The 16,413-nt window shown below is 39.6% G+C and overlaps 1 protein-coding gene across 1 annotated transcript in view; it reads right to left on the reverse strand.

Moving 5' to 3' along the window:
- CNTNAP5 (contactin associated protein family member 5) overlaps positions 1 to 16,413 on the reverse strand; it is an 880,239-nt gene that overhangs the window by 99,771 nt on the left and 764,055 nt on the right. The window contains exons 18-19 of the mRNA XM_027082570.1: positions 15,505 to 15,744; positions 6,491 to 6,715 (exon numbers count right to left, since the gene is read on the reverse strand). Coding sequence (XP_026938371.1) covers positions 6,491 to 6,715; positions 15,505 to 15,744 — 465 coding nt within the window. The remainder of the gene's footprint in view (positions 1 to 6,490; positions 6,716 to 15,504; positions 15,745 to 16,413) is intronic.

Consider the following 16,413-nt stretch of genomic DNA (forward strand, 5'->3'; position numbering starts at 1 on the left):
GTGATGATACTGGGGATGCTATTTCCTTCTGCCCGTATCACTGTGCTTCCTCTAGAGGGAAAGGTGACCTCTCAAGGTCACATTGTGTTATAGCCATATTCTTGTGAAGTGGAGGACAGAAGTCCAGCAGGACCTAGTATCCCTGAGCAAGAGATGATTGGAAAGCTCAGAAATGTAGGAAATGAACCAACCTAAACAAAGTCTGGGTGCTAGCAAAAGACATGGGAATTTTAAATTCCAAGCAGCAAAGTGTTGTTTGGTATAAGCCCAGAGACAAAAGTGATCAGGGCTTAGTAAGGCCAAGGAGACACGCCTTCTGAGGCATGCTTTTCTCAGGCTGTTTATCAGGATTCTGTGGCTCTGAGGATCTCAAGCATATGCCAGGGTCAGAGAGGGAGTGATGGGGGCAGCGTGAACCTTTGAAGATCTCCGGTGAGAAAACAGCTGTTGAGGATTGTACTTTGAAGACACTCCCTCTCTGGATTCCTCTTCATCCCTGTCTCTCTTGAGTCAGTCTGTTCCTGATGAAGTGACAGGAAGGCGAAGTGTCTGGGTTCATCACTATTTCCTCCAAGGTATGTGCAATCACAAATGCAGACAGTGCATCTTATGAATATATATGGTAAAAAAAAAAAAAAAAAAAAGACTGATAAAAAGAAAATGCTGAAGCAAAGTCAGACGTACTATTTGGTGCTGGAAGGCAGCTGAGGAGCCACCGAGGGAAGGTGACCAGGAATCCTGTTTGGATTTTGTACCCAAGTGATTTCACCCTCGATTGATGGTCTTAGAATGATCACAGATTCTAAATTTATTTTTTTTTTAATTTCTACCATCAGGGAGCCAAGAAGGACAGATGATAAAAGAGTAGAAAAGGGAATTGATTGGTAAAAAAAAAAATCATATTTCATATGCAATGGGAATAAAAAGGAGAAAATGAGGAACAATCAAAGCAACAACTTATTTTATTAAAAGATATATAATATCCAGGTAGAGAACACTGACTTATCTTTCAGGGACTAATTCAAGGGTCACTCTCCATTAAGAATTTTCTGACCCTCCCTCCCAGAAAGACTTGCTCACTCTACCTGGAACAGACCTCTATGCTAGTATTGCTGATACATTGTTGCCTTACTTGCTTTTATCTTTGTCACTAGACTAGATTCCTTAAAGGCAGGACAGGATCCAGTCTATCTCTGTCTCTCCCACACATGAAATAGTGCCCGCCACATGGAAGATGCTTTGGGAATATTTGTTAAATAACAAGCATGAAGGAGAGCTGCCCCGTACTGTGGGGAAGGCAGAGCCAACACTCAATAAAATGCTCTGAAAGCTGTGTCTCTTGAACATTCTCATCTCCTTCTCTAGACCATTTTCCTCCTTCAACGGCCCCTTCTCCTCCAATTGCCGTGCCTCTGAGAAGTTGCCTGTGGTCCCAAACCCCAGGTTCTTGAAGCACAATTGCCTTCTCTTTCCTAAGGACTCTCTGACCCCAAAATGTCTCCCTTTCTGCCTTTGTTCTTCCATCTCAGAAATTAAAATCCTTTTCTTCCTTTAGCAAGCACCTGTTTTCATTTGAAAAGACAGCAGTGGCTTAACCTGAATGTCCAATTGGAGAAAATTCAAGAACAATGATCAAGGACAAAGAAGAATTCCAAACCTGCCAGATCAAACCCTGCCGGGGAGAGATTCACAAGCATGGCTTTGCATTCCTTTGCTCTTTCTCCCCCAGCCTGGGCCGCCTTATTAAATATATTTGCAAGCCATGTCTCCATGCCCTGGCTTCTTAACCAAGAGTGCTGAAATTGAAGCCATTTTATGTATGACGTGGCCGTGGGCATTTTCTTCCTCTTGGGGAGAACAAAAAAGGCTCCTTTTAAGAGTAACCCTCTCTTAATTTCCACCGGATTCCCAAAGGTGTCTTAAATCAAAGAAAGGTTAAGAAAGCTGTGCTAACAGAAAACTCTTCCGTCCACATCAGAGAGGTGCGAATCAATCTTATTATAAAATCCCTTCCATTGTTGTCCACCTGAAACTAACACAACATTGTAAATCAACTATACTCCAATAAATTTTTTTTAAAAATCCCTTCCAGAGACTTTCCCAAGTTAACTCTTTACTGTCTTTTCCCTCCTAACCTTTTTTTTTTTTCAATCTGTAAGTATTCTTTACTTCCATTAATATTTTCAGAGGTATATTTTCCACTGAAATGTATCAGAGTTGTGTTAAAAATATTTCTAGTTCCTTACAATTCAGTGTCCCCCATATTTTTCACTGACAATTAGGCCAGTGACCTAATACTATGAATGTATTGGGAACAAGTTGTAAGAATATTACTTCTTTTTTTTTTTTTTTCCAGGAGAAATAAGATCATTTTTATTGGTATTATTGCTGTGGGCAAAATGAGGCTAATAATAAAAGTCTGGGCCAGTGACTATTTGGGCTTACTGTTTACAAAGTTGCAGTAATAATAATTGTGTAAATATATATAGTATTTTCTAGTAGAAGCAGCACTTTTGCACATATTAACTTATCTTTTTTAATAACAGCTTTATGGACTTCCCCGGTGGTGCAGTGGTTGAGAATCCACCTGCCGATGCAGGGGACACGGGTTTGATCCCTGGCCCGGGAAGATCCCACATGCCGCGGAGCAACTAAGCTTGTGTGCCACAACTACTGAGCCTGTGCTCTAGAGCCCGTGAGCCACAACTACTGAGACTGCGTGCCACAACTACTGAAGCCCGCGTGCCTAGAGCCCGTGCTCCACAATGAGGGAAGCCACTGCAATGAGAAGCCCACACACCGCAACGAAGAGTAGACCCCGCTTGCCGCAACTAGAGAAAGCCCGTGTGCAGCAACGAAGACCCAACACAGCCAAAAATAAATAAATGAATAAATAAAAATTTTAAAAATAACAGCTTTATGAAGGAGACAGGTATTATTCTCTGTGACTAAGTGAAGTCAGACAAAGAAAGACAAATATCATATGATATCACTTATATGTGGAATCTAAAAGAATAATACAAATGAACTTATTTATAAAACAGAAACAGGCTCACAGACTTAGAAAACAAACTTATGGTTACCAAAGGGGAAAGGTCGGGGAGGAGGGATAACTTGGGAGGTTGGGATTAACACACACACCCTACTATATATAAAATAGATAAACAACAAGGACCTACTGTATAGTGCAGGGAACTATACTCAATACTCTGTAGTAACTTATATGGGAAAATAATCTGAAAAAGAACAGATATATGAGTATGTGTAACTAAATCAGTTTGCTGTACACCTGAAACTAACACAACACTGTAAATTAACTATACTCCAACATAAAATAAAAAATTTTAGAAAAGCATACCACTTCTTAACTTCTTATAGAAGCATTTCTAAGTCTGCAAATAAAGCCCTAGCAGAAAGAAATATAAATGTAAGACGACACAGGAAGGGAACAGAGAATCACGAAATCTAAGACATGCCAAGAAACTAAGAGGTTACTTTTCTCTGCCATCCACTGCTGGAATTCTTATTATGGTTTCTCCAACAAATCATCATGCAATTATTATTCAGAGACCTCCAACGACAAGGAATTCACTGTCGCACAAGGCATTTTACTCTACCCTTGTAATCTCTGAATTCCTAGGAGATTGATACTTCAAGTTAGGCAAAATCTCACTTCTAGTTAGATTGCTTGAGAAATCTGGGCAACTGGATCCCCTCATGGATTTAGATTATCTTTCAAAAAGTTTAAGGTAGTGTCTGAGTCTCTCTTTTTCCTGATTGTGTTGAGAGAGCACAGTATCCTGTATCCTGCTTACTTTTGTCAGTCTCCTGATCCTGTGCAGGGGGACTAATGACCAGAGAATCAATGACCCAGAGAATCAATAGAAGAATGAATGGATGAGCACTTGTCTTAGTTGTGTCTCTGTAGGAGAAAGAGATGGCAGGAAAAGTCCAGCATCCTCAATCACTGAGTCCCCCAGCACTACCTACTACAACAAGAGGTCCCTAGAGCAATCGTGGTGGGGTGAGGTGGGCGGGGATAGTGATTCTCTGAGATTGAGTAAGGGGTTGGGGGACACCCCATTACTAACCACGGCTTGGACACCCATTTCCTGTATCTTAGACTGAGCTGCAAGACCTGTACTTTTATACTAGCCCTGAGATCTAACATTAAACCAAAAAACAAGGCACAAATATCTCCTTGCTTCCTGCATTTAGCCAGGGTTTAAAACATGTAAATGCCTATGGGGTCAGGTAGAGCCTTCAATGAAGTGAGGCATTAGAGTATAAGAAAATAAAGGTTAAGGCAGAATTCAAGAATGCCTTCCCGACCAGCAAGGACCTGCTGTATAGCACTGGGAACTATACTCAATATTTTGTAATAGCCTATAAGGGAAAAGAATCTGAAAAAAAAAAAAAGATATATATGTATGTATAACTGAATCACTTTGCTGGACACCTGAAACTAACAAAACATTGTAAATCAACTCTACTTCAATTAAAAAAAGAGAAAAGAATGCCTTCCCAATTAAAGTTATTTAAAATATGCTGTCTTTCAAAAAATAACACTCTTAGCTTACCTCATATGGTCAAGAATACCTACTAGACGTGGGGAGGGAAGACTGAATCTCAGCTCTCTCCTTACTTGCTGTGGGATTTTAAGCAAGTTATTTAATGTCTGTCTATATGCCTTAGATTCTACAACTCTAAGATACTGATTCTGTTAATACCAGTAATCACACAGGATTATTGTGAGGCTTAAGTCCTCTGTACTAATTAGAATAGTGCCCAGCATAGAGTTCAATATCTCTATTATAATAGACTATACGGAGTAATATATATGTAATGTGATATAGTTATTTTTGTTACACAGTCTGTAACCATAAGCATGATCCTGCAGAACCACACCCAAAAGGTGCTTTCGGGGAAATCTGGCATCTCAGTGCTGTGTAACCATCTGACTATAGTCCAGTCCCAACAGAGCAGGATGATCTAGTTTAGAGGAAAGATTGTTGGGCTGACTACCTAGAGACTTGGCATCTGGCCCTAGCTGTGTCATGAATTAGCTGGCTGGCCTAGGTTAATCCGTTAATCCATGCTCACTCTCCTCAGCCAGCCTTATTGACCTTACAGAGACATTTTAGGGGCAAGAGTTAAAAACTGACATGTTTCTATAATGGTTCTAATCATACAGAGCTCTGCTGATAAATAAGAGGTCTAATAACCCATAAGGTTTTCCTTTTCTCTTGCAGAGTCTTTCAAGACCAGACAGTCTTGGATGACCATTCATTATCCTAGTTTCTCTATCTCCTTTTTTTCTTCCCTTCCATGTTGCTTTCAGGATGAATGAGTCCTTTAGAGTTAGCCATTGTTATTATTATTGTAAATCAGGCCCGATTCAACCCACAGGTCCACCAGTTTTGAACCTTGCTTAAGGCCCACATATCATTCTTCATTATCTAGTTCATACCTAGTTGGAAAACAAGATGACACAAGGAAGAACAAACCCAAGTAAAAGTAGAGCAAGAGAAATTTCTAAAGTTTCCACATAAGGTCTAGAGAGGGCACAGTGTGTGCTGTGTATCCCCAGCTTCCTGTATGCTCCCCGCCAGTGCCACAGTCCATCCTTGTGGTGGATGGTTCAAAAGCCCAAACTCATCTCATTATATAGCAAGTTACAAGAGGGGAAAAGAAATTCTCAATCATAGGAAAGTGTTCTTTGAGACCATACTACAGGGATGTCCACATCTGCCCTCTTCGCCTGTTCCAACTGTTCTCCAGGAGTTTGACCTGAGTGTCCTTGGTCGTGACTACATAAACTGTCCTCAACATTGCAGGGTAGAATTAAGTAGTGTGAAGAGCAAACCTGGCTTCTGCTAACAGCCATCAAAACTGATGTCCTTCAACGGTCCTTGTACTCATTGGGTTCTAGCCCCTTTATCATTCTAATCTTCACATATTTCCTTTTGTCCACATTCTTTCCAAAATCTGATTCTCAGCACCCAGCCCCATACTTCACAAGGTTATGACTCACACATACTACTTCTCTCTAAGACCTAGGCATTCAGCTTTTATTAATACAGCATGCATTTATGCCAGTTGTTTTAACAGTCCTCAGTAAAGGATCCTGCAGCAAAGACGACAGGATGTACGTGACGAGTGTCGTTCTGAAATTCAGATACGCTGATGATCTGCTCCTTTACACTTAATGGATTGCAGCACAGAATAAACAATAAAGAATGACTGCTACACAGTTGAAGCAAATTAAAGTCAATGTATTCGAGACTTCAGCAGTGAATTGACACGGCTCCTAAATACCAATTGCAACTCATAAAGGAAAAGCACAATCAAAGGTTGGACTGGAGATCTGGAAAGACACTGCCCAGGTTGGGACCACATTAAGTTGAAATTATGCAGAGTTCTGGAGGGTATGTACTGGCCCTCCAGCACAGAATAACACTCCATCAGGCTTCATGCCAACAGAACTCACCATTCTTGCAGAGCAGGACAGCCAGGTAGCCCTGAGAAGAAGAGTTGATACAGAGCAGGAGGCTGGGTGCCTGGGCTGTCACAAAGCTCAATGCAATGTTTTCTTTGGATGGGGCTGCATCTGCATAAATCGCTGAGGAAGACAGGCTTATATTCTTGGTCACCGGGTAGGGTTCTTGAAACATGTAAGTCACTGAAGTGCCAGCCTCAAAGACAGCAGAAACCTCTGCAAAATATCAGAGGGGAAAGCACACATTAAAACATTTGGTCGAGTATGCAGGAGAGCCATCATTGCTTGTTTATTGTTTCCTATGCATCGGTCACTGTGTGAGAGTTTTTATATGAATTATAGAATATGCTTCCCACAATAATTTTGAAGTGGCAGGAATCACCATTTCTATTTACAGATGAAAAACATGAGGATTGCCGGGGTTAAGCACCTTGAACAAGGTTGTATGGCTAGAAGAGAGAGCTCAGATGTGCACTGTGAAATGTAGGACCAGTTTCATGTATGTCTGCAGAATAACTACCACGTGCCCAGCTGATTTCTCGAGAAGCAAAGAGGAGATGTCCCGGCCTCCTGCATAGTAGAGAGAAATTGCACCAGGATTATCTTACTTTCAAAACTGAAATCGTAACAATTCTGGTTTATGTTTTTCTCGTGGGTCAGGAGGGTGTTGAGTGGGCTCAAAACTACTGAGAGTAGTACATTTGGGAAAGAAAGTAATTCTCTATGGTGTTGGGAAAGTGTGAGGACCCGTGGAAATGGAGGAGAGAAAATCTGTGGAAAGAGTAGGAAAGGCATAGGTATCCAATTCCTGGACTCAATTATTTTATTTTAATTTATTTTTTTATTTGAAGGATAGTTGATTTACAGTATTTTGTTACTTTCAGGTGTACAGCACAGTGATTCAATTTTACATAATATGTATCTATTCTTTTTCAGATTCTTTTCCCTTATAGGTTATTACAAAATATTGAGTATAGTTCCCTGTGCTATACAGTAGGTCCTTGCTGGTTATGTCTTTTATATATAGTAGTGTGTTTAGGTTAACCCCCAAATCCTAATTTATCTCTCCCCCCTTTCCCCTTTGGACTCAATGATTTTAAATACCTAGGGAATTGGTTTTCAGTTCCATAAAAGAGCAAAGACTTTGGCAAATAGGTATTCCCATGGGAAACAATTCCTACAGCACAACATAGAGGATACAGATCTGCCATCACCATTGGGAAGGGAAGCCTCTACAGACCGATGACATTCAATTTGCAGGAGCAGGAATCACCCAATCCTCCCTGTATAATGTCTTCACTCCAATTGCTATCATTTTTGTTTGGTGGAATCAGCAAGGATCCAATTTCACCACTGGATCTGAAGCCTCCTTTGATTTCATACTAGCTGTGTGGTTCCAGGCAAGTTAGTCAAACCCATGGAGGTGGTTTTCTCATCCGGCAAATGGGAAACATAACACCTCCCTCAACAATATTTCTGGGCGGATAAACAAGAGGATATGTTAAAAGCTCTTAAGAGAGTTACCACGGTAGTTTAAACTCACAGACTCTCCATATTAGAAGAGAATTCAACCTCAACCCATACTAATGCCCATCATAAAATATATCTGTTTAATGACTGCACATGCATCCAAGTGCTGGGATATTTTCTTCTTTGAATCAGGGCTGTTCTTAAGTTTACTTTCAATTTTATCTCTACACAGTATCAGGGTATGGAGCAAAGGTTCCTCGGTAGAACAACAGAGCTTGGATCTGAAACAAACCTCTGCTATGAAAACAGCACATTAGACATGAATCTATTTTTTTTCTTTTTTTTTAATTGAAGTATAGTTGACTTACAGTGTTGTATTGGTTTCAGGTGTACAGCAATGTGATTCAGTTAGACATACATATATATTTATTTTTTTCAGATTCTTTTCCCTTATTACAAAATATTGAGTATAGTTCCTTGTGCTATACAATAGGTCTTTGTTGGTTAAAAAACACATGAATCTATATTGGCATAATTAATTTATCTTCTTTCTGAAAGATTGAGTATCCGCAATTCCCCATGAAGTTCTCTGATTGAGTTGGTGGCACCTAGAACATGATCAAACCTGGCTTTTGCTTTCTAATTCCACTGCAAATTTGTTCTACCTTTGTGAAAATTCTGTAACAGCCTGTCACGGTGCCAAAAAAATTAAAGTTGCATATTTATGCATATTGCTTAGCAGACTGGGAATACCGGTTCCTTTTCACTAAAGATTCAGAGAAAGTGTTCTGCATTTTGCATGCAGGTTAGAAAATCATTGGTCCTCCTGATTACTGAGATCTGTGCAGAAACTGGAGACAGGAGGGTTCTAGGTGATCATCAGCTGGATTCAAGCACTCTTCTCAAGTGAATTTCCTTGGGGACATTTGGTCTGCGTTTTGAGCTACTAACTCCTAGTTAACAGAGTAATGGCTTTTATGGGATGTTCGTGTGTGTATTCAAATGTAAGTATAATTCAGATCATTCTGTCATGAATAGTATATTAGATACAGGCATTCATACTACATTTTTTCCTTATACTTAAGATAGGAAATTAAAATGAAAAGCATTTTTTTTTTTTTTTTACAGTATGCGGGCCTCTCACTGTTGTGGCCTCTCCCATTGCGGGGCACAGGCTCCGGACGCGCAGGCTCAGCGGCCATGGCTCACGGGCCCAGCTGCTCCGCGGCATGTGGGATCTTCTCGGACTGGGGCATGAACTCATGTCCCCTGCATCGGCAGGCGGACTCTCAACCACTGCGCCACCAAGGAAGAGCTGAAAAGCAGTTTTTAAACTAGAACTGTCCTACCAAATTCTGTCTTCCCTCCTCCCCAGCCCCAGTTGTATTTTTATTTATTTAGATATTGTGAAGTTCAACCTAAAACTAAATTCAGCAAAACACCTGGATTTGATTATTCTCTCAGTTTCTTTTCTTTTATAATCTAAGAGTTTGAGCTCTCTGATCATATTTAAGCTCTCTGATTGATTTATCTGAACATCTGAAACCACTGGGCAAAATGAAAGAAAAATCTTCACTTGAAGGTGATTATTACCAATGACCATCATGCTACTCTAGGGCCATGATAACCAACATCGGTTGAGTACCTACCTGGTGGAAGAAACTGCTGATTAGATTCTGAGAAGACAGAACACACATGAAAAGAAATAAGACCAATGGAAGGTGGCCTTGAATGTGATGTGTGAATGACGGAGACATTGAGTCCCAGAGTTGAATGCCTCTGTGGGCGGGAGCAGCGTGAGAAGACCTGAAAGAGGAGCTTGGTATTGACTAGGCCTTAAAGTGTGAAATGAACTCAGAGCAGATGCTAGGAGTCAGGGTGGTGCTGGAGAGGTTGTGTATCTCCAAGGCAGCCTTGGAGTCAGATTGACATGGGCCTGGACCCTATCTGTGCTCTCTTCCTGCTTTCTCATAAGATCCCGTCACTGCTGGCTATTCATACACAAACAGGGATGAATTCAATCTCGTGGCAGGCAGACGGGTTGGAAGAGAGGATGTAAAGGGACAACACGTAGTAGGAACTCAATAAACAACAGCTGGTCTTAAAAATAGTAATAGAAATAGATTTAGAATTAGAATAAGTATAAAGACCAGGCCTTAATGAATAGTCTAGCGTTTCCATAGAAATCAGTCAGGCTGTAAGTAATTTAGAATAACTTCAAACAAACTGAAAATAAAAGAAATAGGAATTTGAATGCTGAGTGGATATTTCATATTATTAAAAAGTTATTAAAATTTTCTTACTATAACAGTCCTGTGGATACATATTTTTATGTCATCTTTTAACAATACATACTGCAGTATTTATAGAACTGATGTGATATCTAGAATTTGCTTCAAAATAATAAAATTCCCTGGTGGTCCAGTGATTAAGAATCCACCTTCCAATGCAGGGGATGTGGGTTCGATCCCTGGTTGGGGAACTAAGATTCCACATGCTGCGGGGCAAGTAACTACTGAGCCCACACACTCTGGAGCCTGCATGCCACAGCTAGAGAGAAGCCTGCGCACCACAATGAAGAGCCCACATGCTGCAACTAAGACCCAACACAGCCAAATAAATAAATAAATAAATAAAGTAATAATAGGAGGAGGGATATTAGGCTGTAGACGAAATAAAAATGATCATGAGTTAATAGTTGTTGAAGTTAAATAATGGATGCATGGGGGTTCTGAAACCCTTCTACTATAGTGCATAATTGAATTTTTCTGTAATAAAAATTTTAAAAAAATAATATAAGTTGGCAGGAAGGTATATATTATAGAATTTTTTCAACAGGTTTTTGGCAATTGCTAAATTACCCAAATATGTATACTATGTTTTCACTGAAATTCCATTATTAAGGGAATAATCAATAATTGTGTTTATCACAGCATTATTTATGTGCAAAATTTGGGGCAATCTAAAATTCCAAAGCAATAGTAAGAGCATTTACTGAGACTTTATAGGCCAGGCATTATCTCAATTGCTATGTGAAATGCTCACTAAATTTCCATCAGAATCTTTCATGAAGAATTCCTGAATTTTCCACATTTTACAGACGAGAAAACCAAGGAATCGTGAGGTTGAATTACATAACCAGTGTCACACACTGTAGACTGTAGATGAGCCAGAATCTGAACACAGGCAGGACTGGTACCAGAGTCCTACTACTGCTACACTAAAATGCTCTGTGATATAATATGTCAAATACACAGAAGCAATTCCACCAGATGGAATATATTGCAATCATTAAAATTGATGAATTATATAGGAATGGCTATGAAATGAAATAAAGAAAATTCAGAATATAAAATGGAATGGACAGAATTATCTCAGCTACACTAAATGCAAAGAAAAGAGCTACAAGAATATCAGATCTCCTTTTTAATAGTTGTCTTTGAATGATTAGCTTGGTTTTTATTTTTCTAGATTTCCAGATGTATTTTCAAATAGAATTCCAAATATATTACCTAGAGTTTTTAATTCAAAAAATTTAAATGACCGTCATACCTAGACACTTCAGATAGTGGTTGGGGTAGAGGTGGGCTACAGACAAGTACACAGATGGTATTGGAACAACTGGATAGTCACAAGCAAAAGAATAAAGTAGGACCCCTACCTTACACCATATACAGAAATTAACTCAAAATTTATCAAAGACTAAATGTGAGACCTAAAACTACAAAACACTTAGAAGAAAACATAGACATAAATCTTCATGACATTGGATTAGACAATGGTTTCATAGATATAACACCAAAACACCACCACCAACAACAAAAAATAGATAAATTGGACTTATAAAAATTTTGTGCTTCAAAAGATATTGTCAAGCAAGTGAAAAGGGGAGAAACATTTTGCAAATCATATATCTATTATGAGAGTTATGTTCAGAATATAAAAAAATTCTACAACCAAACAGTAAAAAGAAAAATAACCCAGTTTAAAAATGGGCTATAGATTTGAATAGACATGCAAAGAAGATGCACACTTGGCCAATAAGTACATGAAACAGTGTTTGACATTATCAGTCATTAAAAAATGCAAGCCAAAATTACAATGTGATATTCTTTCACACATTCACAGCAGAATGTGTCTTATGGAAAAGATAGTAACAAGTGTTGGTGAAGATGTGGAGAAATTGGAATGCTCATACATGGCTGGTAAGAATGTAAAATGGAGAGGTTTCTTTGAAAACAGTTTGGCAGTTCCTCAAAAAGTTAGACAACATGTAATTACTATACGACTCAGCAATCCCATCTGTAGGTATATACCCAAGGGAACACAAAACATACGTTGATACAAAAAATGTGCATGAGTGTGAATAGCAGCATTATTCATAATAGCCAAAATAAATGGAAACATCCCATGTCCATCGCCTAATGAATGGATACACAAAATGTGGCACATCCACACAATGGAATAGTCTTTTGGAAATAAAAGGAAGTAAAGCATTGAAAAATCCACAGCATAGACGAACATTGAAAACATTATGCTAAGTGAAAGAAACCAGACACAAAAAGGCCACTTATTGTATGATTCTATATATTTTTTGAAATATCCAGAATAGGCAATTCCTAGTGACAGAAAGTTAGATGAATGGTTTCCAGGGACTGGGAGAAAGGTGAATAGCTCCTAAGGGGTATGAGGTTCCTTTTAGAGATAATGAAAACATTCTAATATTATAGAGTGGTGATGGTCATGCAAGTTTGTGAATATAGTAAAAACTCCTGAATTGTACTGTTGAAAAGGGTGAATTTGGGGTATGTAAATTACATCCAAAAATAAAAAAAGAGAAACACATACATAAAACAATAACAAAAAACCCCCTACATATTTGAATCCTATTAACACATTCCCGTACAGGATGAAATTAGGGTCAAAAACAGGAAAAAGGAATCAAAAAATGATGAACCTCCAGCTCTGACATTTATCAGCAATCACTAAACCAGTGTGATGGTCAGTATTTTTACATGTTAAATACAAATATTGCTTCTTCCCTCCTAGCTTGGGGATAAGGAATAAATGTTGCAGTCAGTAACTGCTAGCTAGTTTGTGATTACCATTCCTTTGTTTAACACTCAGAAACAGAAAATGGGTCAATAGACAGTGGTTCTAGCCCAGTCATTGGTCATGGACAAATGTCCTTAATTCTACACCAGATATTTCCAGGATTGGCATCCCCTAAAATATACATGCCATGGAAAGTTAACATAAAAGGCTCCCCTAACAGAGAACAGCTTTATCCAGGACAATCTTGGAGCTAAGGGTTCCCATTTGAGTCCCAAGCCACACTTCTCAGAGCCAACTGGCATTGCTCAAAGATGCATTTAAAAGGTTCATCTCACATACTTTGCAACTGCTGAATATAAAGGGAATGATTTCCTTAGATTTATGATATGGGGGAAAAGTTCACAGTGAAATATGAAGGAAACTGAAAAGGCTAAGCAAATATCTGTCAAACTAAAACATGGGGAGAGAGCACAGCAGACATTTCAAGAAATACAGTCAAAAGATGCAGTGGCATGGGCAGAAGATAATGAATAGGAATTGTTTCAGAGAAAGGAACCAATGGGAAATTAGGCTAAATTTAGAGCAAGATGATCTATGAGATGTTTGAGTAATGTCTCTGGAGAAATACAGAGAGGTCTACTGTTTTTCTTTATTTTTTTCCCCAATAGACACTGGGTATAGATCTTGTAAAATAATGCTAGTATATTTTAGGGACTGGGTTTGGTGGTGTTTATTCTGCATTTGCTTCTTCTACCCTGTGGGGCCAGTCTAAGGGTGGCATTCAAAATTTCAGAGGAGGGCTTCCCTGGTGGTGCAGTGGTTGAGAGTCCGCCTGCCCATGCAGGGGACACGGGTTCGTGCCCCGGCCCGGGAAGATCCCACATGCCGCGGAGCGGCTGGGCCCGGGAGCCATGGCCTCTGATGCCTGCGCGTCCGGAGCCTGTGCTCCGCAACGGGAGAGGCCACAACAGTGAGAGGTCCTCGTACCGCAAAAAAAAAAAAAAAAAAAAATTCAGGGGAAGTTATTCCAGAGACTTCCACCAGTGTGAAAATGCAGGAGCACTTTGTTTTAGAGAGCCTACTGGGGTGGGATCTCTTTTATTTCGAACTCCTATGTAGGACCGACACTCTGTTGGCCCTGTAATTTCTACCATTAATTTTCTCCTGAGGAGCTCAATACTTCCCAGCAATAACAAGCAAGTAATTCAAACTAATTGGGGAGGAGGCCAGTGTCAATGAATGAAGAGCTTAAATTATAGTCCTTCAAAGAGAACACTGGGTGCTTTTTCCCCTGCTGTCTTTAAGTTCCAAGAGTAAGTTGAACTAAAATAAAGCATTGTTTGTTAAGGGTGTGCTTGAAAAATGTGTTTTAATGAACTGACAAGAATTATTTGTAATTGCCATCATTGTCTGTATGTAAACGGTGTTTCAAAGTGATTAAAACATTTTATTTTAATAGTTTAAATGCTTCTCTTGAAATATTGTTTACATTCTTGGTCAACAAACTTTTTTTCCATCAATAAACTAAACTTTAAAAGATTCTGCGAAGATTGATAGTAGACCAAATCTCTTGTCCTTCTAGTTGAAAAATACTAAGTATGGATACTGAATAATGAGTTTTTACAGTTTGTAGTTATTTTTAATTGATCCAGAGAATTTACACCATAACCGTCATTCCTTATTTAAGGTGTATATCCAACATATTTAGCTTTTATCAATGACATGAATTCATAAGATTAGGAGGGTGTGTGGAAAGGCACTGGGGCAGGGAATTTTTTTTTTTTTTTTTTTTTTTTTTGGCCGCAGGGCGCAGCATGTGGGATCTTAGTTCCCCGACCAGGGATGGAATGTGTGCCCCCTGCGTTGGAAGTGTGGAGTCTTAACCACTGGACGACCAGGGAAGTCCCTGGGGCAGGGATTTTGACTCCTGTGCTCTATTCTCAGACCCTGAGGAATTAAGGTGAATCTTCGGGCAAGACTTCTAAAGCCTCAGACCCCACTCATGTCATCTGCAGAACAGGGAGATTTTACTAAATACATGATGTGGACTTTACCAACTCACCTACACTCTCCGTCTTGTAAAATGATTTACAATGGCTTCAAGGTCTCTAAGGGTTTTCCAAGGCTAGATTCTATAATTCTTTGATTACATTTGTGGATGGAGAAATTGGAAATGGAAAGGTTAGTACAACAGAAATGACAGTCCATCTCTCCCGGGGCTCAACTGGCTCTAGGTCACGTCAAGTACGTTTTCCTGTTCCTATCCATCCAGTTCAACTGGACTGCCAGTATCAATGCACAAGAAGAATGAGTATATGTAATTATGTTAAAGAGCTATGCAGAGTCTCTAAAGAGAGGGAAACTGAGGAAGAGTAAATGATTGTATGAGGACTGTCTAGGGCATGGGTTTCCTATGATTTCACTACAACCTGTAGGCACTAAAACACAGCACATGGGGAAAACATAAGTTTCTAGTGTACCTTTTCTGCAGAAGGGCCCTTCGTACGGTGAATTGGTGCAGTCGCAGAAGTATCCACTGGGCTTCTCCACACACTTGCCTCCGTTGTGGCAGATGCGGCCATAACTGCTGCAATGGCCCGGGCATCCGGGCCGGACTCCAGACGTGACCTTTGCCCTCTCCTCCAGGTCCAGTTTCTGTCCATTCAAGTGTAAGGAGCGTATGCATCCTAGGAAGCCTTTCTGTCTTGATGATGTTCCCCCTGTGCAGTGAAAAATAAAAGGAAAAAAATATATAAGGTACAGGGTTCACATTTTTGAGGTTTAATATCAGCAGTGGTGATAGTTAATTATTGTGCTGTTGGCATCCTGTGTTGGGCTTTTCTATTAGTTTCCGGTGAGAATTAGGAATTCAAAGAATCTGGGGAAAAGGCATATGTTTCCTGGCTGGAAAATGAACTCCCCCACTCAAAAAATAATTAAATAAAAGACTGTGATTCATGTGGAATCCTGTACTTGATATGTTTAAGATACAAAACTTCAGATGGCCCCATTCCTTGCAAATAAAATAAAATGTGCTCTTTGTCTATAGCAGACATTTATCTGAAGGTGAATGCACAGAGTGGGATTGTCCCTCTGGTGAAGTTAGAAGCAAGGTAGGTTAGGTGCACTGAGTTAGAAAAGGCAATGAGTGTTGTAAAGCTTATGCAGCAGAGTGTCATGTACTATGAAGAGGTGTATGTTAGGACCGGACAGACATGGTGTCAAACTCCATGCCAGTAGCCCATTAGACATAATGACCACTGGATCCCCTAAGCCTCAGCTCCTTGATCTGTAAAATAAGAATCAGTCTATTTCATGTGTTCATGGTAAGGCTTAGTAATCACTGGTCTTCACTATCCCTTCTCTTGAGCCCTCAAAATGGCTAGAAC

The sequence above is a fragment of the Aethalodelphis obliquidens genome, unplaced genomic scaffold (genome assembly GCF_003676395.1).
Source record: "Aethalodelphis obliquidens isolate GAN/ISIS:26980383/991018 unplaced genomic scaffold, ASM367639v1 scaffold47, whole genome shotgun sequence".
Lineage (NCBI taxonomy): Eukaryota > Metazoa > Chordata > Mammalia > Artiodactyla > Delphinidae > Aethalodelphis > Aethalodelphis obliquidens.